Genomic DNA, 23,874 nt, shown 5'->3' with positions numbered 1-23,874 from the left:
AGGTTTAAAGCAAACTATAATTTATCATTTAGGTACTTTTTAAGTTGAGAGTCCATTTCTCTTGTCTTTGCAGTATACTAATGTACTGTATCTAAATTAACTAAATATTTACACAAGATATACACACAGAAAACATATGCAAAATATACACAGCATACAGTATATACAACCAGTCAACAGTACAGAAGAGAGTAGGCAAGAGCAAAGTTAGGGCACAATGCATAATACTGCAACAGGTAATCAGATACAAGAGAAGATCAGGGATCAGGAATCAGCAGTGTCCTGTAACTCAGGGCTGACAGCAAACAAAGTTCTGTCAACTAGAGGGGAAGTCTTTATAAAGTCAATGCATTCAGTAACTGGATGCAGCTGGTGGGGTTATCTGGCAGAAGGTGCTCCTGAACCACCCACAGGCCAGACAAGGAACTGCAGGTCTTTTCTAAAGTCAGTAGAAGGCCACCTGCTGGTGAACAAGGAAAGTCCAGGAAAACAAATTATAGATAGAGACACCTGCTGGTGGACAGCAGAAGTCCAAAGCAGCCAAAGTCACTACTGCCATCAGCTGGCAGAAGGTGGCATGACACTCAGCATTGTGTTTTTAATGTTTGCACTGTTCACTGTTGCACTTTATTCTTTACACCCCTGACAAAGCCCCATCTTGAGGTGAAGCATGTAGGAGTTTTGTTGTGTATTTAAGTATAGATATAGGAAAAGCACCTACCTGATTTAATATTGTTGCTGGAATTTCCAGGGTTTCATTAGGCCAAAAAGGGTGCAGAGGGCCTACCTTAGGATTAGTTGGCAGAGAGGAGGGGAGTAAATCAATAACAAGTGTAAATGGGCTTTAGTAGCTTCAAGTTTATACTCTGAACTTAGGTGGGGATGTGAACACTCAACAATTTAATCTTCCCCTCCCTGGTTTTATAATGGTGTCAAACTCTTCCTTTTTTCAGTTCTTAATATGCAGCAGGCTGGGGGAGATAAAGTGGGTGGGGGCTGACATCATTGCTTGGCTTAATCCTACTGATTTTGAAGAGCTGGACTTCAGTGAGATGATCCCACCACTCCCTGCTCAACCTACCACCCTCCACCCAACACTTACATCTCACGTCTATATGGATTGATCATTTAGACTCCCTAAAAGTCTGGAATCATGCTGGAAACATATTTATGCAAGCACGAGTATCGAGTGAATCAGATGTATGTTCTCATGTTAGCACCATATGGATTTCTGACTGCGTATAATTTAATTGAAATGTTTTTTATTTGAGGGCTACATAAAGCTATCCAGATGAGGTTGTTTTCTGCCCTGGTGGAGGGGGTGATGGTTGGAGTGGCATGGCACAGGCCTAAGCATGAGGACATGACCTGAAATGACAGAAGCCTCAGCATCTGGAGAGCATGTTTAAGTCCGGAGGTTCGGATACCTTGTATAGCAGGGTCGGGTGAGGCACTGTAAGGACAGCAAGGTTGATAGAGAAATAATAGTCTTTAACAACCATTAGGGGGCATTAGTCATTAATCCAGCCATTTTGCTCTCATTAGGAATAAGGATTTACACAGGCGTGACAGTGACTATCAGGTTCTTTTTTTATTTTTTAAGCAATTTGAAAACAGAGGATTAAACAAGGAATGTGCTTTCAGTAACCCATCACGGAATAGCTAACACGTGTGCATTTTATTATTCATAAACTATTTCTCAGATTACCCAAGGGGCTTTTACACCTTAAATCCACAATCCTACTCAACGAAGAGCGATTTTAAAAGCACTCTGTTCTCTATATATTGAAAGATGAGCTGACCAGCCTGCGTGGGAGACAGCACACAGTGCCCAGTAATGTATGCATATATATGGCAAGCTCCTGCCAAAAACATGGGGGCCGAAAATATTAACATATTAAACCTTATTGCCCATGACCAGGGCCGGTTGGGTAGACATCAACATAGATTAATAAGCTGTAAGGGACCCAATGACTTTATTTTTTCACTTAAAAGTATGCCTATATAGCAAAAACATAAACAAAGCACTTATGGTCTTCCTTCTCTAAGTATCTTGGGGCCGTGAGAAATTGTTGCTGTTCTCATCCATGATCTCCTGCCCTCTGTTAATTGTTTCCGCCTAACACTTGTGTTCACTGGCTTGAAGCATCTTGCTAAAGGTCAGTACCATCCTGATTGCCTGCATCCATAGAACTATAACTCAACTGTAGTTATTAAAATTATCATTGTTACTATTATTATTGACTGCTGCAATGCTATCCTTTCTGGACTTCCAGAGACCAGACTCTGACCCCTGCAATCAGTTATGACTGCAGCTGCCAGGCCAATTCACTCCTCCCGTTGCTCATCTTCAGCTGCTTCTCTTCGCAAGTCCCTGCACTGGCTCCCAGTCCCCCTCAGAATTAAATTTAAACTGCTGTACTTGGCAAACAAATCTATCCACCATCTCCCCAACCTTCTCTCTCTACTCCTCCAACACTCTACGGATGTCCACCCCTCACATCGCTTTCTCACTCCCGAACCTGGGCTCCTGGACGTCTCCAGAGCAGACCCTACTCTATGGAACTCCTTCCCACCTTTGGGCTTTTCCCCACCATCAACTCATTCACGCAGGCCCATTCTCTATTGCTTACATGCCATGTTCATAGATCCATCCCCCTCCCTAGGACTTGTACTCTACCCCCCCCCCCCCCCATATGTCCCTTATATTTTAACCGGATTTCCATTCTTCTAGAAATTCTCTTTCTCTCACAGCCAATTGAGTGCTTAGATAATTGAATTGCATGTAATTTCTCCTAATGGACTGGCATGTTTAATCCAAGTCCAGGGATCTTGTGCTGCTGCTGTTTCTGTTTTTAGAAGTATACTTTCTTGTTTATTCCATCAAGCTTTTGAAGTTCTTTTATTTCTGTTGCTGAGTAAGCACAGCTGTGTTTCTTAAGTGGCCTTGAATCTTGTGCTGAAGCAGTGGAATTACGGCATGCCTTGATCAGCCTCCTGGTCATCCTGGTACTGTGTCGGGGGCAGGACTTACATTAACACACATTTCATATTTATAAATTTAAAGTTAGCCTTCTGCACAGATGAAGAATGCTTTCATTTGAAGTCTTTTGTGTTCTGTATGAGAGTTTCACCGGTTGCCTTTTTTTGAGAAATCTTCAGGTGATCACTGATGGAGCACACCCCAAGGCATGCGCATGCGTTGTAATGTGTATTTATTTACCACAGCTGCAAATGTCTAGAACTCGATCAGAATCTATGAGAATGTTCCTTCATTCGTTTAATGGAGTGTCATTGCAGGAAGAACACATTTTGGAGGAATTCACCGTTATCCTTACGAATTTTGCATGCGATTATCCATGCTTTTTCCGCTTGTCTGAATCTTTTTTCAATTTTGGGGGTTTTATTCCTTTAATTTTTCTTCTGCAGTTTTGCGTTTTTGTTTGTGTTTTTTATGGGATTTTTCAAAGTGCTATTTTTTTTCTGCATACCAGTGAATTTAATTTACATGAGAATGTATCTAATAAACTTAAAGTCAAGGTCCAGGTTGATTAAAAATAAAAAAAATCTACTTACCCCTTAGCCCCTTTCAGCCTTCCTGTGCCCTTGCCGCAGGTGGCTACCCTCCCCTCCGGTGCAGATGCTGACCTCGCCAGGCTATCGCCAGGCCGGTATCTTTCTGCGCTCCAGCGTGCAGCTCACGAAGTCGTACTAACATCATCTGGGCTGTACTGCGCAGGTGCAGAACTACTGCGTCTGCGCAGTACAGTCCAGATTATGTCAGTGCGACTCTGAGAGCCGTTCGCACAGGTGCAGTGGGAATCTTGCACCGGGGGGGACCCCAGGCCACCGGCGGGGAGCGGAGCTACGGCGCGGGCACAGGACGGCTGCAAGGGACTGGAGGAAGCCCGGGTAAGTAGATGGGTTTTTTTTACAGGTCCTTGGATGTGTCCTTTAAAAATCTTATATGATTTTTCACAAAACAAATGTGATTTTTCTGGGTTTCCATGGACTTACATTAAATGCAAATCACACATTACACACAGGAAAAAGCAACCGCAGGTCCAATGTGATGCCATTAGAGTACCAGTAGTATTTTAGATGAGCAGTGAACTCGCAATTGCACAACGCACATGAATTCAGATAAAATAACCTTCTGCCCTTTTATCAAGTGCTAAATTATACTGCAGTTAAGGACGTGGGCACGCACACAATATAATACATGCCCAGTTGGCAGGGGTTATCAAGCTTAGAGGGGCAGTCATACTCAGATACCAAAGAGGAGGAAACCTCCATTCAATAACATTCACAGAACTATTTTGGGTTATAATTTCATTGAGAGTAGGAAGAATTTGGATTCCTCAGTTGTCCATCCATTGGGTTTCTTCCTGATGTATAATGTCCTTCAAATCAATACCGCCCTGTGAGATCACACTTTCCAATACACACCACCTTCAGTCACTTGATGAAGGGAAAACGGACCATGTGATCATGCCTTTTGTTTACTTCCTGTTTTAGTCTACACAGAAAGCAAGACATGAGACATGGTGACCTGCCAATCAGCCAATTACAAATCAGTGACCTGCTTGAATCAATCATATGCTTTTCCAACAACACTGTCTTAGTAGAATAAATTGAACATCTCTTCCGAATGACTATCATACTTTAAATGTCTTCTTTGAAGAATAGCACAAGGAGTACAGAGTCACACATCGTTGCAAAGAGTGCTTTTGAGTGTATTATCAAGGTAGTATGCCAAACTACCGACCACGATACAAGAGAAGTCCAAAGTAGGTTAGCACACCATTCTTCAAAAGTTGCTTTAATTTCATCAGTTCATCCACAGTGTAAAACTGACAATTGTTTTGGGGCCACTAAGGGTTCTCTTTATCAAAGCACATAGGTAGACAGTTACTGTTCCCTTTATCAAAGTCAGAGGTAGACAGTAACTGTCTACCTCTGTGCTTTAAAAAAGGGAACCCTTAGCAGCCCCGAAACAATTGTCAGTTTTACACTGTGAACAAACTGATGGAATAAAAGCAACTTTTTGAAGAACAGTTTGCTTACCTACTTTGGACTTATCTTCTTTGAAGAATAGACCTCTTCAGTCATTAACAAAACACAAGATTTCCTGTGGATTGCCACCCACTTCTACTGGAGCCTCTATGAAGTGACATCATTTTTATAGGCTTCAGCTCAAGTGTGTGTGTGTATTTACTTGTCCATTAGGCATTTGGCCAGTGTTGCTGTAAATGACCTCCGCCTCCAACCATGTCTCTAAATAAACTAGAAAATATTTATACTCGCAGGCCATGCAGCTTGTCCTCCGTACAATAATAAGTAAAAATATCTTTACTTTTATTTGTGTGTGCAGAAAACTTGTGGCTGCTTGAACTCATTACAGGCTTTATAGCTGGCGGCAGTTCTTTACTTTATCATTAGCACAGCTGTTTTAATTAGGAACCACTGCTGAATAAGCAGCCTTTAATCCAAGTTCGTTCCACAATTACCATCCAGCCCCGACAGGAAGCGTGCGCGGACAGGCACAACTAGGTCACGCCGTATGTGATAGACACGGATCATCCTACTTTAATAGCTTTATAAAATATTACCTGGGAGGCTGCCAGAAACATCTTATAAGTTGTTTATGCTTTTTTACCCAGAATCCATAGCTGCAAGCACAAAGCATGTATAGAACAAAATTTTTGTGTGTGTCACGCTACTTTACTCCTCCCAGGCAGTTTTCTATAGACCCTTCCCAGTTTATAGTGATGATTTTCTGTTTCTCCATTGATAAGAGTGTGTCAGCCTGGCTCATGTACACACGATCACACAATTAAAGGGAACCAAATGTCACTTTTTTCTGCAGTTTATCCTGGTTTCTAATAGCTGTAGGAGCTGCCATGTCCCCGCCTCCCCTTCTAGCTTCCCATTACTTATCCAAGGGAAGGTATGAAGATAGCATCTGTGAAAATCTTTGAAGAATAATGTCCCATCTCTCCTAATTCCCCCCTATCCCCTTGCTGATGAAAGCTTTTGTGTCATCTCTGCTAATGTGAGCAATAAAATAATTATATCAGTCCTTATCTGCCTGAAATTTCTGTAGTTGGGCAGGCCTCAGAAGTAGGGTGATAAAGGCCTCTGCTAAACTTTTAAATGTAAAAAGAAGATGTAAAATTGTTTTTTTAATAATGAGACACTTTGTTGGCATGTATTTTTTTTTTTTTTTTTTTTTTTTCCCAATCTTTTTTTATTAACTTTTTCAAGGCAAAAAATAAACATATCAGTACAGACTGTATAGGCATTAACGTAGAAGCAGATTACAATATATTATACCATCTTGTACAGAACTTAATTCAAACGACAGTAGTAAAAGCTAGAGGATGTAATAGTGGACAAGGTCTAGATATGTCTTTAGATAAATCCACATAAGATAGGCAAAAGATAATGATCGTTTAACACGTTATAAGTGTTGCTGCCTAAAAGGGGGGGGGGCTACTGAAATATTGATTATGGCGAAATATCTCCTGCTCACTCACGGAACCAAAATATGGCTGAGCAAGAGCTTATTTCACTCTAGTGTAGTTTATAGCTAGCGTTACTCGCCTCCCAGCGGAGGCAGAGGTGGATGTCAGATGAGTTTATCTGTCGACAGACTAGGAAAGGAGAAGAAAGAGGTGAATATTAGGTAGGAAGAGGTGGTGTTGGGACGAGGAGGTCAGGTGGTCTCAAACCAGCAAAGACAGTGGGGATTTAAGTTGCTCCGGGAGCTTAGAGATTTCTAATCATGGCGCTACTGTCAGAACCCAATAGGTACTCTATGTAGGAGGACCAGATTTTATTGAATCTAGTCATATTGTCTTCCAACCGGGCCCTTAGTTTTTCAAAGAAGAGGATACGGCTCAACCTGTTCTTTACTAGGTCGAAAGATAGGAGACTGGAGTGCCATGCTGCAGCTATCGTTAGTTTGGTTGCTGTAAAAATATAGTTTACTAGGGCATTTTGTGATTTGGTGAGGTTTGGATATGGAAGGCCCAATAGGACGTGGATAGGGTCTCTGGGAATTGGTTGGTTGATCAAAGAGGAGGCCCAGGTACACGCTCTTAGCCAGAGCCGACGGACTTTAGTGCATTTCCACCAGGTGTGGACTTGAGTGCCCACGGCGCCACAGCCCCTGAAGCAATTCGGGGATGTAGCGCTGTTAAATTTAGCTACTCGGGCGGGAACCATATACCATCGGAAGAGTAGCTTGTAGTTAACCTCCACTAAATCTGCATTAATTGAGGTTTTGGGAATATTGGTCCAGATCTCTGAGAGGTCTTCGGGATCTAATGAGATATCTAAGTCTTTCTCCCAGTCAACTACATATTTGGGTTTATGTTTAGATTGTGCATGAGACAGCGCCTGATATATAGAGGATATGGCACCTGAGGAGAGCGGGTCAGTAGCACACATATGTTCAAAGGGAGTTCTAGTTAATGGGGAGACTGTGTATCTGAGGTGAGATTTAACGAAATGAGAGATTTGTAAATAACGAAATCTTTCAGTGTGTGGGAGCTGTTTGTGCTCTCGTAGGGAAGCTAAGGTTTTCATACCTGCATCTGAGGAGAGGGCGTAAACTGTAGTGAGGCGGGAGTTAACCCACCAATGAAAGCTAGCTGGGGAGTTTAAGGCTGCCGGGAAAGAAGGGTTCCCTAAGAAGGAGGCTAAAGGCCTATGGGGGGACAATAAGTTCCCCGAATATTTGCAACTGTCCCAGACCGATAGAGAGTGCTTAATTATAGGATTAGTGATGGTGTGTCTATCAGCAGGCGTAATCCAGAGGAGATTAGAAGGTTTTATTGGGCTTACTAGGGTTTCTTCAATGTCTACCCATGATGGTCTATCGGTATCTAGTTGCCAGAGGATTAGTGGAGAGATTTGTGCTGATTTATAGTAATATTTTAAATTAGGGACTCCAAGTCCTCCATCGTTTCTCAGGCGGTACAAGTGTGCATTACGGAATCTTGGCTTTTTAGAGCCCCAGATAAAATTGTTAACCTTGCTCTGTATATTGTTTAGGAAGGGGGTTGGTAATGGGATTGGGAGCATACGAAAGGCATAGAGTAGTTTTGGAAGAAATGACATTTTTATTGCCGTGATGCGGCCCATCCAAGAGATGGAATATCGTTTCCAGCATTCTAAGAGTTGAAGTAACTCTTTGACCAACGTGGGGTAGTTGTGGCTGAACAGGGTGTCATAAGTACTTGTAAGGAAAATGCCCAGGTAGGGAAGTTTGTGCTGGTCCCATTGAAATTCAAAGGCATCTTGTAGAGCCTGCATAAGTCTATGTGGTAACGAAATATTTAACGCCTTCGATTTGTCTGGGTTAACTTGTAAACCTGAGACGGTTCCAAAGGCTGCTAAGAGTTTATTAAGTGCGAGGAGGGTTTTTGTTGGGCGGGTAATGCAGAGGACTAGGTCATCTGCGAAGAGGTTGACCTTAAATTCTCTCTTCCCTAGTGGTATTCCGGAAATCTCTGAAGAATTCCTAATTTGGATTGCTAACGGCTCTATTGCGAGGGCGAAAAGAAGAGGGGATAGGGGGCAGCCTTGGCGGGTACCTCTAGTGATTTTAAAGGAGGGGGAACGAAATCCATTGTAGCGCACAAAAGCTAGAGGGGTGGAGTATAGTGCTTGTATCCATGTGGTGAAATGGTCACCGAAGCCCCATTTTTTAAGTATTGTGAATAGATAGTTCCAAGACATTGTGTCGAAAGCTTTTGTAATATCTAGGGAAAGGAGCATAGAGGGTGTGTGGGTTGTGTGGGCATGATGGATGATGTGAATGAGGCGTCTCACGTTGTCTCCTGCCTGCCTGTGTGGCATAAAGCCTACTTGGTCATTATGTATAAATGACGAGATTCCAGTGTTGAGGCGGGTGGCGAGGATTTTAGCCAGTAGCTTGACGTCAATGTTCAGGAGTGAGATTGGTCTATAGTTGGACCAGAGAAGGCTATTTGTCTTAGGTTTTGGGATCATACTTATAGAGGCAGTGATTGATTCTGAGTGGGGTTTGGCGCCTTTTAAGATGCTGTTGAAAGCGCAAACTAGTTTTGGTGCTAGAATGGTATTTAGTTTTTTATAGTAGAGGGCTTTAAAGCCATCAGGTCCTGGCTGTTTATTCAGTTTGAGTTGTTTAATTGCTAATTGGACTTCAGCTAGAGAGATTTCCCGATCCATTAGTTCTTTAAAGCCAGCGGGCATTTCGGGGAAGGGTATTTCAGATAAAAAGTTTAGTAGCTGACTAGGAGTAGTGAGCTCTGGGGAGTTGTATAATTTTCCCAATTGTTGACGGAATATATCAACTATGATGTTTGGGTTGGAGGTGGTTTCGCTTTGATTTTTTTGCAGTGTAATGGGTTTGTGCGATGGGTCAGTTTGTCGGAGACGTCTGGCCAAGAGCGTATCGGGCTTGTTGCTTTTTAGGTAGAATCTAAATTTAGTATTAGAGAGTTGTTTCTGGCATGTATTTTTTATGTGCTATTGAGATGCCCTGGGAGCTAAAAAATAGTGCTTGGTTAACTTAAAATAAACTCTGGGGAAGTATTATGAAAATCTCCATTCCATCCAGTTATACAGTATTATTATTATACATTACAAAAAAACGATGAAAGGAGAATTCGACTAAAGTTTATTTAGGCTGTTAAGTAAATTAGAATGACATTTGTAATTTATAGCTATTCATTTTTTTATGTCTTTCAAAAGTCACCAACAGCAAAACATAATGTTCACACTCTGTCTTTAGTGAGTAATCTGACGCATGCCAGCAATTTAGTCAAAAAGATAAATAGAGTAATAGCTTGAATGACATCTTAAAATGGATCTATACTCACAACTCCCCTTTGTGCTATCTGTGCCACATCATGACAACCTGTAGGGCTCTTTTCCACTAAAAGTGTTTTGTGATCTTATTCTGATGTCTTGCAGATTGCAAATTAATAGGTATTTTTAAAATGAAGGACACCATGTGAGAACATTTCAATCAGTGCAATGCATTTGCAACCCAATTTTTTCACAATCGCACATGTCCTACTGCATTTTTGTCACGCTTGAGCTCCTATACAAACAATAGGAACGCATGAAAATCACTTAGCAATTGCAAAGAAATTGAGGTTCAATGCAATTTGTCTGCATTCAGGCATTTTAAACCCCCCTTCCCCCTTTTTTATTTTATTCTCATTATTTAAGCTTATAACTGTTGCAAATTCTTTATTGAACGCTAAGTGCAGTTGCAGAAAGGGAGCAAACACAGCACAGAGTTTTATTTATCAGGATTCAGTCTGTGAGCAGCTATTATAAGCATAGCTGGATTTTCCTTACCAAAAAGATTGGAATACATTTGATGATATATATTACATACTGTATCTATGCAATTACTTCTTCTATCAATGCTATTTTCTGAGCTAGGGAGACTTGTTTGGTTTACACAGATGACAGTATCATGGGATAAATACAAATAGGATAAATCTATGGCATTTTTTTAAAATAGCAGAACTAAAGGATTTAGTAAAGTGACAGTGTTGAATATAGTGTAACCAAAGATGTCTGGAAGCTTGTGCTGAATGACTTTGAAACCCTTAGGCCCCTTTCACACTGGCGAGTGCGTTATTCTGTTTTACCGCAGGGTAACGCTACACCAGTGTAAGTCTATGGAGCATTTCATACCTGGCGCAGTGCGATGACGAATAGGCAACAGCACGTTGTCGGGCGACATGCGCGGTGATGGAAAGTCATGTACTGTAAGTCTATGGCTACGCAGATATTTTAAATTGTTTTGCATTGCGGGGCACAATACGCGGAAGCGTATTTTTTCAATACACTTTCATGCAATTCTAATTCTGGCCACAGGAAGTGAGCGCTAGAGAGCCTCACTTCCTGCTTGGCTTGCACCCAGAAGGTTGATTAACGCTCATTACCGCAGTAATCCCCAGGGTTATTTTTAGCGGTGCAGTACGATGAAATCATCGCACTGCTGCGCTCCCATAAAGCCGGTTGCCAGTGTGAAATCGACCTCAGTTGGACACACTGCTGTATTGCCGGTTGTCTCCAAATATAGCTGTTTTTCCAGCTGAGAGATAATTGAGTGAACTGAACTTTAGCTTGTTTGGGACGGAGGTGAGGCTTTATGTATTTAATTGTCATTGTTTGAGAATTAATTCATGTTATGACTAAGGACCATTGTGTGTCTGAAACATGTTAGCAAACACGTTTGTCGCTTTTACACAATTTAATAAAGGCTTGCACTTTTAAATTGAACCATCGTGCGAAACCTCACTTCTTCTACAATAACTTTCCATGAAAGGAAAGCATCCAAGCCCTCTTTAAATGCAGATATAGAGTTTGCTTTAACCACTTAGGTCTATCTGGACGGATATATCCATCCAGAGATGAAGCTGAGTAAGGCGCGTGATCACGGAGATCAATGAATGAGAACATAGTTCCCATTCATTGATCTATGTCTCCATATGAAAAACCAACATCACTGAAAAGCCTCAATTTTTCTGAGTTTCACATTATCCCTTCAGTTCCTGTAAGCGAGAGCTATCGCTTACAGGATGAAAAACAAAAAAAAATGACTGTCGCCATCTTGTGGCCAAATAGTAAAACTACATCTACATACATTTATTAAAAAAATATACACAATCAATTACATTTAAAATTATCTGTTTACCTCCCCACTCCAAAAAAACGCAAATAAAATATTTAATTAAAAAAAAAATTACAATTGAAAAAAAATAAAAACAACATAAATAGTTACTTAAGGGTCTGAACTTTTGAATTTGCATGTCAATAGAGTATATGACTATAATTTTTTAAATTATAAGCTTGTAAATAGTGATAGACTCAAATTGAAAAAAATGCACCTTTAGTTCCAAATAAAATATTGACGCCATACATTGTTATAGGGACATAATTTAAATGGTGTAATAACCGGGACAAATGGGAAAATAAAATACGTGGGTTTTAATTATGGTAGCATGTATTATTTTAAAGCTATAATGGCCGAAAACTGAGATTTTTTTTTTTCTTAATATTCCTGTTAAAATGCATTTAGAAAAAAATGATTCTTAGCAAAATGTACCACCCAAAGAAAGCCTAACTGGTGGCGGAAAAAAACAAGATTTAGATCAATTCATTGTGATAAGTAGTGATAAAGTTATTGGCGAATGAATGGGAGGTGAAAGTTGCTCGGATGCATAAGGTGAAACGACACTGAAGGCTGAAGTGGTTAACTACTTCCTGAGTAAGATATTCCATATTTTATCTACTCTAACTCTAAAGAACCTCTTTCTAAATACAAACTTTTTTCCTCCATACGCAAATTAAGTCCACTTCTGCTTTGTACAAGCCTAGGGACAAAAATCTGCAAAGCTTTTGTATTGCCCTCTGATGTATTTATACATGTAATCAGGTCACACCTCAGTCGTCTTTTTTCCAAGCTCAATAAGTCCAGTTTTTCTAACCTTTCTTGGTAACTGAGACCTTCTATCCCTAAATTAGCTGCCTGTCTTTGGACCTGTTCTAGAATGCCAATGTCCTTACTATAGTGTGGTGCTCAAAACTGAATCCCATACTCCATATGTGGCCTCACAAGTGGCCTGAACTGGTCACAATCCATCTCTTGCAGTGCTGGAGTCCCAGGCTCTGATCTTGACCATGATACTATCTGCATGTAGTTTGTGTGTTCTCCTTGTGTATACATGGGTTTCTTCTGGGCACTCTGCCTCCCACATACCAAAATCCTACTAATGGGTTAAATGGCTTCTCTGAAAATAGATTTTAGAACATAGTAGGTAGGTACCTTACAATAGGACTGTGGTAAGGAGTAGCTTATGAGCTACATTGAAGGGAAGTTTGGGATACGTGTATGTACTCTGTAGAGTGCTGAAGATTATGTCAGAGCTATATAAATATGTGAAAATATGAAATAATGAAAAGGGGTATATGTACAGTATATTTATATATATAATTTCTTTACACTTCACCAATATTCCTAAGTACAGAGGTTTCATGCACACATATCCATTAGCGAGATATTTGTGTTTGCCAGGGTATATTCGGTATTTTTGCTGGTTTCATGTACTTCTAACAACATCGTACTAGAGATTTTGTTTTGAAAATATGCTGAAATATGACAGCTATTCAAAGGAAATTAGTCATATTTTTATTGTGTACAGAATAGCCTTTTTAGAGACACAGTAAGGTTATTTACTAGTGTAGGAGTGCGTGTCCTGCAATAGAAATTCCCTATAATCCTGTTACACACTAATCTTACATGAATGTTTGTCATGGGAGTCATGTGATTTATTGTAATTCTGTCTATTCTGTGTCCCTCCTGTATATTGACTAAAGCTTATACATGTGAGGCTAAACCCATAGAGAAAACTACATTAACTAAATAATAATAATACCTGATCTGAAGAGTAAGAGGCGTAGCTAAGCACCTATGGGCCCCGATGCAAGTTTTACATGGCGTCCCCCCCCCCCCCCCCCAGCACTCTTTATATGACAATTGATGCGGTGCACCAAAACCTACCAAGGACAACCACAGTGTCAGAGGTGCAAGCACAGGATGGGGAACAGTTTGTTAACGATTACTACTATTCAAAGTGATTATTACCAGCACAGGATAAATAGAGAGCTAATACTGTGGTTGAGGGAGGGCCCCTTTGGCCCATGGGCCCCGATGCGGACGCAACCTCTGCACCCTCTATTGCTACACCACTGTAGAGTGTTACATTTCCATCTTCAATAGGAATTCATCTTTCTATGCTTCTGATGTAAGAAAGAATTCTATGAAGACAACTTATAGTGATGCTAAAAGGGGTTTGATTCACAAAGCTTACTTATTTTTCACCTTAACTGTACTAAGGAAAGCTATTGTATTAGATAAACACATAAGGGGCCAGATGCAATTCACTTTTTCTCCTGAGTTTTCTCCGAGGTGATATTTTCACAACTTAAAATAAAATGCCTTTTAAACCACCAGCAAGCAAACAAATACTCAAAAAATGTTTTACAGTACTTATTTACCTACTTTTTGGTACTTTTTCCATTGCAAAGTGCTAAAAAGTTATTTTAAATTGAAGATGAAAAATTATCTCCTAGGAGAAAACTCAGGAGAAATAGTGAATTGCATTTGGGCCAAGGAGAGATCATTCATGAGATAAACAGATAAGTAGGTAATATTACTTTGCACACACAGCGCACATCAATAGTACCCTTAGTAACGGCAGTAAATATGTTGATTTATGTTATTAGCTTAACCCACTGTTCTCTATACTACGGTAACGCACATAATGGACGGTAACTTTCGTTAGTTACATGCGTTACCATAGCAGTGATCACGCTACTCAAGTACTAATAGCGTATCTCATGGTACCTGCTGGTGGTAGTAAGGTTAATATTGCCGTGCGTTGTGTGTGCATAGTAATGTTACCGCATGTACCTGAATCTACCCCACACGAAGGGATAAATCAAGAGTGAAAGCCTCGTACACAAACCTGGTAAACTGAAGATTGTTTTTAGGAACCAGTTTTTTACCTTGTACCTAGTTTTAAAGAGAGTGAGGTCACAAGGCACAACTTCACACCTACAAAGCATGCGTTTTCATATGCGGGTTTTAAGACTTCATACTTTTCACTTTTTGCATTGTTTATTAGCAGTGGCATAGCAATAGGCGCAGTGATCTGCAAACGTGGCTCTCCAGCTGTTAAAGAGAATCTGTATTGTTAAAATCGCACAAAAGTAAACATACCAGTGTGTTAGCAGGGCCGGATTTGTACTTCTTACCGCCCAAGGCCGACTATTACCAGCCGCCCCAACCAAAACCGTATCCTACCACCTCTCTCCACCCACACCCCACCCAAAAAATTTTGGGCCGCTGGTGTCCACTATTGTGGCTAGTGCCGAGGTCTCCATGGCAACGTGAAGTGAATCAATCACATCACACGGGGGAACTGGTCAATCAAGCGATCTACAGGTGATGGGCGTGGTGGGAGCCGTCCACCACACACACGTAGTCAAAAGTGTCTCACAATTGGACATTGGGTGGGGTCAGCAACACGTAAAAGTGAGTCCTGTACCCACTGCTGTCTCCAGGGTAACAGCGCTGCCAATCAAAAATTAAGAAATGGGTACTGTGAGAGGCTGCCTTCTGTATTCTGTACTATTTGCTGGTGCTGCCCCTGGTCCTTTCATCCCCAACACCAAGTGCCTGAGACCCGGCCTTCTGTAACTGCCTGCAGCTGCTGCTATGTCATTGGACAAGGTCTGGCTTTTTGCTAGTCACACACTGTTCACAAACGTTTGGTTAACGGACTGCAGCTGCCTGCAGCACGGCCAGGGCCGGTTTTAGCAACAATGGGGCCCCAGGGCAAAATAAACCTGGGGGGCCCCACAACAGATACCCAGGAACAAAAATCAGCATTAAGGGACCTTTTTTGCAGCTGGTATAGTCAGGGTGTGAAGCCCCAATCGGTCAGAGCTCCACATTCTGGCTATCCCAGCCTGCATGGGGGACAAGGGGTTAAAATGTTTCAGGAGGGGGGAACCCACATAATTTTTTAAAAAACATTTCCCACACTCTAAACATAAAAAAAATTGGGAAAATAGGAAAAAAATGCCAGGGATCTTCATACAGCCATATTGCGGCTGTATAGCGATCCCTGGCCAAAGCACTGCGGCTGCGGAGGGGTTTCCAGGAGGTCCATACGTACTGCGTATGAACCCCCTGGAAACCCCATCAGGAAATTCATTGCTCTTTCTTCTGATACATGTAAAATTACACTACCGTTAGGTTTGCTACTAAAAGTGACATTTACCACATTTAAAAGTATACTTTTTTCCTTCAAAACTTTAAAATCGATTTTCTCAAAAACTATAAGGTCTTTTTGAAAAATTGTTTTTTCTTCTTATTCCCAATCATTTCCTGAACATATCCTGCAAATGTAGGGTTTCTAGCATTTAAGGTGGATTTGCTACCGTACAGCACAGGCAGATGCCAGCTGGTACTAATAGTGCAGTTATCCTGACCCCTTTCATTTGTTTGGACACTTGCAAATACTGCCCTGCATATAATGCCCACTGTCTGCAGGCCGCCCCTTGTTTATCTGGTGCCCTAGGCCATGGCCTATATGGCCTTGCCAGAAATCCGGCCATGTGTGTTAGGGGACATCTCCTATTACCCTCTGTCACAATTGCGCCGCTCCCCGCCGCATTAAAAGTAGTCAAAAACAGTTTTAAAAAGTTTGTTTATAAACAAACAAAATGGCCACCAAAACAGGAAGTAGATTGATGTACAATATGTCCACACATAGAAAATACATCCATACACAAGCAGGCTGTATACAGCTTTCCTTTTGAATCTCAAAAGATCATTTGTGTGTTTACCTTCTGTCCCCTTCTTCTCTCTTGCACTGAACATTACAGGCTTCCTGCAGTGCAGACAGCTCTGCCTGTGCCTGTGTTTGTAATTCCTCAGTATGTGTCAGCCAGCTACTTTCACAGCCTAACAGAGGAGAGTTTTTATCCAGCTCTCTTCTATCACTGATAAGATAGCAGAGAAGCTGCTGGCTTATGTAAATAAAACACACACTGGAGTGTGCATAGAGGAACAGACCAGCACGGAAGAGTTGGCAGGCTTCCAGACACAGGCCGACAAGTCTGACAGGGGAAAGATACATTGATTTATTACAGAGACTGTGATAGTACAAAGTGCTGCAGTGAGCCAGAACAGATTAGAATAGGTTTAGGAACTTGTAGGATGGTAGAAAAAACGTTGTAATTTTTGTTACAGAGTCACTTTAAGGAATTACAAGTCCCATAATGTATTGCGGGAGTCTGACAGCCACAGTCATGATTCATAAAGGCAAAGTGGGACTTGTAGTTCCTTTACAGCTGGAGAGCCAAGTTTGCAGATCACTGCAATAGGGGATGCAGAGTTTGCGACCGCACCGGAGCCCCTAGACAAAGGGACCCACTAGGTACTCTCCCTTACCCATCTTATGAGCTTTGCATTGGTGCTTTGCTCATAATGTGCACCTCTATATGTGCATTCCGTAGTGGTAATCCTCAACAAGCTAGTTCCTTACTCTGATTATACTTCTCTGACACTACATCTGTCCTTGGTAGGTTTTGGGGCACCATATCAATACAGTGCTTGGGGCCCAATTAAAACTCGCACTGGAGCTCCAAGCTCCTTAGTTACGCCACTGTTTATTAGCATATCACTGATTGGTTTAAATTGCTGCTATTAGTTACGCCATAAAAGCTAGGTAGTATGAAAGCTATATAAGAAAACAAGTGCAGATCCACTTGTCTGAGAATGTAACTATAGGAAGACATATGTGACAGTGAGAAGGTTATTTCCCTGTAAGCAGCTGTCACAGGGCCAGGTCCCACCATCAGCCGTATAATTTTCATGATGTCGGCTGGCTTTCTGTAAGAGCCACATTCACACCCAAATCCCACATGTGGACACACTAATTCAGCCTCTGCATCTCTGTCCAAAACCAGAATCCCCACATGTCATCTCTAACCTACAGAGACCATTTAGAGGGAAGCACTATAGGTAATTAAAGTGGCAAGAAATAAAGGCATGTCTGTCTGTCTGTGGCTTTCCTGATGATTTCCCATGTGGGGTACACCCAATATAAAAGAGCTTTCCAGCACTTCAGCAGAACCATGCAGTTTAGCTAGTGTACTGTTATAAGTTACAGCAATCGTATTAGATAAGATCTGACGTATGCTTGTTTCTGCTTTGACCATTGGGCCAGATCAGTGTATTTAACTGAATGGGTCTCATTGACGAAGCAGGTGGTTTCAGCGCACCACACTCAGCCCCAAGCTCCAAAATTTGGCACGGCAATAGCACTAGTGCTATAGAACGCATCCCGCGCAAGAGTAATTTGGGGGACAATCGCCGGACCCCGATTTACTTCTCCCTCCGAGTTGCTACTATCGTCTTTCCCCTAAAATAAGGCATCCTCCGAAAGTAAGCCCTATTTTATATTTCAAGCACCCTTGAAATATAAGACATCCTCCGAAAATGAGCCCTATCTGCAGGGACGGCTAGCGCTGGGGAAATTGGGGTAATGCTCACTGCTTCAAACCCCCCCCCCCTCCCCGAGTGCCCCCCCCCCCGCTCGCCGCAGCGTCATGCCGCTGATTTACCTTTACTCCTGGCCCCCCTCCTCCAGAGAGTCGGATCCCCCCTGCGGGCTGCTGCTAATACTGCGCATCATTCAGTTTTCAGATCAGCGGTGAAGACAGTTTCGGTAAAGTTATGCAGTAACAGCGCCGCCCAGAGCCGGGACAAGGTCCTCCAGCACCCAAGGCTGAGACACCAAAGTGCGCCCCTCCATCCCTGCCACCCGAGCCATCACACACTGATTGCTATTAGACTAAGAGGCGCCACAGAGCCCACAACCTCCCCAACACCTTAATATCTAGTTATCTGGCTTGCAATCACTGCCATGTATCCCCTTTTCTTATTTCTTTCTGCATCAAACACAATTAGGAATGACAGCTGAATGAATTCTGCGCCCCCTCCTACATTGCGCCCTGAGGCTGGAGCCTCTCCAGCCTATGCCTCGGCCCGGCCCTGGATCCGCCCTCTACAGAAGTAAACAGAGATCACTTCCTGTATACCGGCTCTGTTACTGCACAACTTGAGCTGCATTCACCGCTGATCTGAGACCTGAATACTGTACAGCATTAGCCACAGCAGCAACCCGCAGGGGGGATCCGACTTTGTGGAGGAGATGGGTCAGGAGTAGAGGAGGTAAATCAGCTGCAGCAGCAGCGGGGGAGCAGGAGGGAGAGGCTACTCTACACATTTTATACTTGTGGGTAAGGCTATATACTGGGGTGAGGGGTCTGGGTATATACTTGGGGGACACATCTGACTGAATACTAGGGGGATACAGCTACATACTGGGGTGGGGGGGGGTCTGGGTATATACTGGGTGGCCAGATCTGGCTATACTATATACTAGGGGTATCTGGCTACCCCACAAAAATAAGACCTCCCCGAAAATAAGCCCTAGCACATATTTTGGAGGAAAAAATAATATAAGACAGTGTCTTATTTTCGGGGACACACAGTATTTGGAGGGGGAATAGTACACCACCTTGGAATTAACTACTAAACGTCCGCCGCACGCCAATGGGCGTGAGCGGAGCGGCAGCCCCAGCACCGCCTAATGCCGGGCGTGCAGTCCTGGGGGCGTGTTTTGCTGGGTATCAGCTAGGAGACTGTTAGACGGCTGTCTATTTACAGCGTACATCGCTGCAATCTACGGCAGCACTGTACTGGGGACAGCCATGTGACACAGCTGTCCCCTCTAGAGGCAAGGAAGCGATCCGCTGTAATAGGCTAAAGCCTATGACTGAGGCTGATTGGCTAGCAGGGAGAGGGAGGGCGGTGTTTAAAAAAAATTAATAAATAGTGAAAATTATTGTTTAAAAAAAAATGTATAAAAAAACAAATATCCTCCGAGGATCAAAGCCCACCAACAGAAATCTTTCTGTTGTTGGGCATAAAAAGGGGGGGAAGATCACTTGTGTGCTGAGTTGTGCGGCCCTGCAGCGAGGCCTTAAAGCTGCAGTGGCCTAATTTGCAAAAAATAGCCTGGTCACTAGGGGGGTGTAAGCCCAGGGTCCTCAAGTGGTTAAGCGGCAGCAGGGTGGGCCGTCATTCATCTCACCCTGTGCCCAGCTCACCGGTGGCGCAGTAGTACAGTATATATGCCTCACTGGGGGCCATTTTACGCTTAATGTGTTGAGGTGAGTTGCGGCGCGTTGCATCCAATTTTGGTATCATGAACAGCTCCTTTGAGCAGCTTCTCTATCCCCCCCCCCCCCCCCCCCCCCCCAAAGTACAGCCTGCTCAGTTCTTCATTTGATATCATCTCCTCATATTGTTTTACCTACATCCATCCAGATGATGTATTCGGAAACAATGTGGCATTCTCAGTCAGCAGTAGATCACTGTGCACCTACTAGAATGGTTCATGCTGGAGATATGTAGCATTACCGACAGAATCAAGACATCATCTACTTAGAAGGGAGCAATGTATCCATATTCCTCCTATTTCATGGTTCTTTGAAGACTAGAAAAACAAAAATACAATTGAAGGAAACCCGAGGGGAAAATAAACTGACAAGATAAACAATTGTATCTATCTTTTATTCCTAAAAATAACTTTTTTAGAATCCCGCAATTTTATTTTCTGTGTAGCAGCTAAGAAAAAAATGTTTGATGTTGGATTGTCTCATATGCTGACGCAGTCTTTCAGCATCCCAGAAGCTAAAATATAAACTATTGACCTTTTTTTTAATCTATCCCTGCTCTCAGAAGCCATTGTCTGCCAGGAAAGTGGTTTAGGGCTGTAATTCCTTATCAGTGCGGGATACACTATAGTCCGATTTAGTCCCGACTTGAGAGAACCCATCACTTGAATACCTAAATGTTAACTCTGAAAAAGAGGAACACCGTCTAGTTATTTGTATGCTTAGCACTGTACATACACATGTCGATCTCATCAAGTCATACATCTCTTGGGTGCCCTTTAAATGACAGGACGACGAGCAGTTAAAGGACAACTGAAGTGAGAAGAATATGGAGGCTGCCATATTTATTTCCTGTTAAACAATACCAGTTGTCTGGCAGCCCTACTGATTTGTTTGGATGCAAAAGTGTCTGAATAACACAAGAAACAAGCATGCAGCTAATCTTGTCAGAGCTGACAAGAAACACCTGATCTGCGGCATGCTTGTTCAGGGCCTATGGCTAAAAGCTTTGGAGGCAGAGGATCAGCAGGACAGCCAGGGAACTGGTATTGCTTAAAAGGAAATAAATATGTCAGCCTCCATATCCCTCTCACTTCAGTTGTCCTTTGAGGCTGGTTTCACACTGTGGATTGGTGGTAGCGGTGCGGCCCCGGGGGGCCAAAAATAGCCTTCATGGATTACCGTGTTAGTACACTGTAATCCCCGTCTGGCAGCCATCCAAGCAGGAAGAGACGCTCACTTCTTGTTGGCGAAGCGAACACGTGCGCGGAAGCATGTTGCTAAAATACACTGTGCATAGACTTACATGACTTCCGGTCCACTGGACATCGCCGCAGAGCCACATGGTTACGTAGGTGGTATGAAAACCCCCATGGATATTTATTGCCAGGGGCATAACTAGAAATCACTGGGCCCCTCTGCGAAACGTTGGATGGGGCCCCCTCCCGCCAGCAGAACAGCGCTTTACACAAGACCCTGCTGAACACTGAATCGGGACTGTCTACAAAATTTTGTATGATTCTCTATCAGTGGCTGAGCAGATGCAGTCATTAGAACAATTACACAGAGAGCAGAAAGTTTTTTCTCTCTTGCTCTCAGTTGTCAGTCTCTCAGGACAGGGCCCCCTGTGGTTTCTGGGCCGCCCTGCAGCTGCATCCCTTGCAGGGTCTATTGTTACGCCCGTTTATTGCCTTGCAGTGGGGTGTGGTAAAAATGGCTCTCTGCCCCAGTGTGAAAGGGCCCTCAAGCTGCTTTGACTTCCCTTAGATCAGTTCAAGAATAGAGATTCAGGACAATACAAATTAGTTTTCTGACTGGTTCTCTTTAATACCGCCCTATCCTGCCCCACTGCACTCGCCGCGCTAAGTGCTGCATGGAAAATGAAAGCCTGGAACAGGAATAGATTAGAGTTGGAGTTTGGAAGTTTTCCATCTGTGTTTGTAATTACTACCAAATTCCATCCCCTTCGACATAATTGAACATTAGAACTCTGCGCTGTGTCTATTCTCTGCCTCTACAACACACAGTGACATCCCCAGCATTTGCCCGAAACTCTAAAAATCATTTGAAAACGTTTCCCTGCTGGATTGTTTAGGTTTCTCGGTGTAAGCGTTCTGCCAGATATCAGCGAGGAAGAAGAAGAATGAAAGTCAGTTTTCCACTTCTCATTACTGGGAGGGAAATAAAGTGAAGTTTACAGATTGGAAACAGATGAGGTGAATGCTTTATGGGCTGGGGAGGGCGTAGAGTTTAGAACTCATTACAGTTCAGCTGGTATGTGTTGAAAAACACCATCGGGAGGAGCGACTATCTCATGCAACACACATACTTCTCCACACCATGCAATAATATTTGTACTTAACATGGGTTAGAGGGAAAGGTATCTGTCCTTGGATTGCTTTAATATGGGGAATGTAAACAATGCTCCAGGAAAGCAGCAGGAGGCAGATCTATCCCTTCCTGCTTCTCCTCTCTGTGGCCATCATGTATATGGATGTCCATGCAGAACACACACTAGGTGGAATGTACAATAACAGTCCCCTCAGACTGTATGTTTCTGCATAATTACATTTTTAACAAGCAGAGATGGTCATTTTGTTTTTTTTCCCCCAAGCATTTTGCATTTCCCAAATGGGACTCATATAGATACGTATTCCCTACGGGGAAAATGACCCTAAATGCATTTAAAATATAACTTTTATTAGGTCAATTAAAAGGCAGCAGGAAAAAAGGGCGCCAGCGGCTTGTGGACGAAAAGGCAGCCGACATAGACTCTAATGCATAAATATCATTAACAACATTAGAACATTACAGTTTTAGAAGTATGTTATCGTTTTAGAAGCTTGCAACGTTATAGTTTTTGTCATATTATTTCATTTGTATGTACAGATTTTACGTTATCAAAGATATTATTGTTTCTATGTGTAAAAGGGTTTTTCTGCAGAGGGAGTGGTTAGGGTTAAAGGGGCACTATGCCGAAAAAAAACTAAATTTAAAATATGTGCAAGCATAGACAAATCAGAAGTATATTTTTTCCAAAGTAAAATGAGCCATAAATTACTTTTCTCCTATGTTGCTGTCACTTACAGTAGGTAGTAGAAATCTGACAGAAGTGACAGGTTTTGGACTAGTCCATCTCTTCATGGGGGTATTCTCAGGGATTTATTTATTTTCAAAAGCACTTAGTGAATGGCCGTTGCTCTGTTCAACTGCTAAAAAACTGTGTAGGGAGCAGGGAAGTTGGCCAGCATTATTGTTTAAATCCTTTTTAGGAAATATCTTTATAAAGAATAAAAGCCTTGCTGAGAATCCCCATGAAGAGATGGACTAGTCCAAAACCTGTCACTTCTTCTGTCAGATTTCTACTACCTACTGTGAGTGTCAGCAACATAGGAGTAAGGTAATTTATGGCTCATTTTACTCTGGAAAAAACGTACTTCTTATTTGTCTATGTTTGCACATTTTACAATTTTTCATCATAGTGCCCCTACAAGCACCACCCGGGTGGCTGTTAGTTTTAGACAACACCAGGGGGAGTGGTTAAGGTTAGGCACCACCGGGGGGTGGTTAGGGTTAGGTACCACCAGGGGGGTGGTTAGGGTTAGGCACCACCGCGGGGTGGTTAGGGTTAAGCACCCCTGGGGGTGGTTATGATTAGGCACCACCAGGGGGGTGGTTAGGGTTAGGCACCACCAGGGGGGTGGTTAGGGTTAGGCACCACCGTGGGGCGGTTATGGTTAGGCACCACCAGGGGGTGGTTAGGGTTAGACACCACCAAGGGGTGGTTAGGGTTAGGCATCCCCGGGGAGGGGCTGGTTATGGTTAGGCGCCACCAGGGGGTGGTTAGGGTTAGGCGCCACCAGCGGAGTGGTTAGTTTTAGGCACCACCAGGGGAGGGTTCTATGTGAGAGTAGGGTTAGGTTAAACTGTGTTGTTGAATTAAATAATGATTTTTAACACTAATAATTTTTCGTTATCTCCCATCTGTTTTTAAAACGGCATTTATTGTTAACTGAGTTCAACAACGTTTATTGTTAT

General features: G+C 42.6%; 1 protein-coding gene across 3 annotated transcripts in view; it reads left to right on the top strand.

The window, feature by feature from the left end:
* ANTXR1 (ANTXR cell adhesion molecule 1) overlaps positions 1 to 23,874 on the top strand; it is a 266,350-nt gene that overhangs the window by 151,717 nt on the left and 90,759 nt on the right. The window contains exon 15 of one of the 3 annotated variants that reach the window (XM_068274809.1): positions 19,988 to 20,119. The exons of the other annotated variants lie outside the window; for them this stretch is intronic. Coding sequence (XP_068130910.1) covers positions 19,988 to 20,074 — 87 coding nt within the window. The 3' untranslated portion in view covers positions 20,075 to 20,119. Of the gene's footprint in view, positions 1 to 19,987; positions 20,120 to 23,874 lie in introns of those variants that run through there. 3 annotated transcript variants of the gene reach the window in all.

Source organism: Hyperolius riggenbachi, chromosome 3 (assembly GCF_040937935.1).
Source record: "Hyperolius riggenbachi isolate aHypRig1 chromosome 3, aHypRig1.pri, whole genome shotgun sequence".
Classification (NCBI taxonomy): Eukaryota; Metazoa; Chordata; class Amphibia; order Anura; family Hyperoliidae; genus Hyperolius; species Hyperolius riggenbachi.
This window is presented reverse-complemented; position numbering and strand designations above follow the sequence as displayed.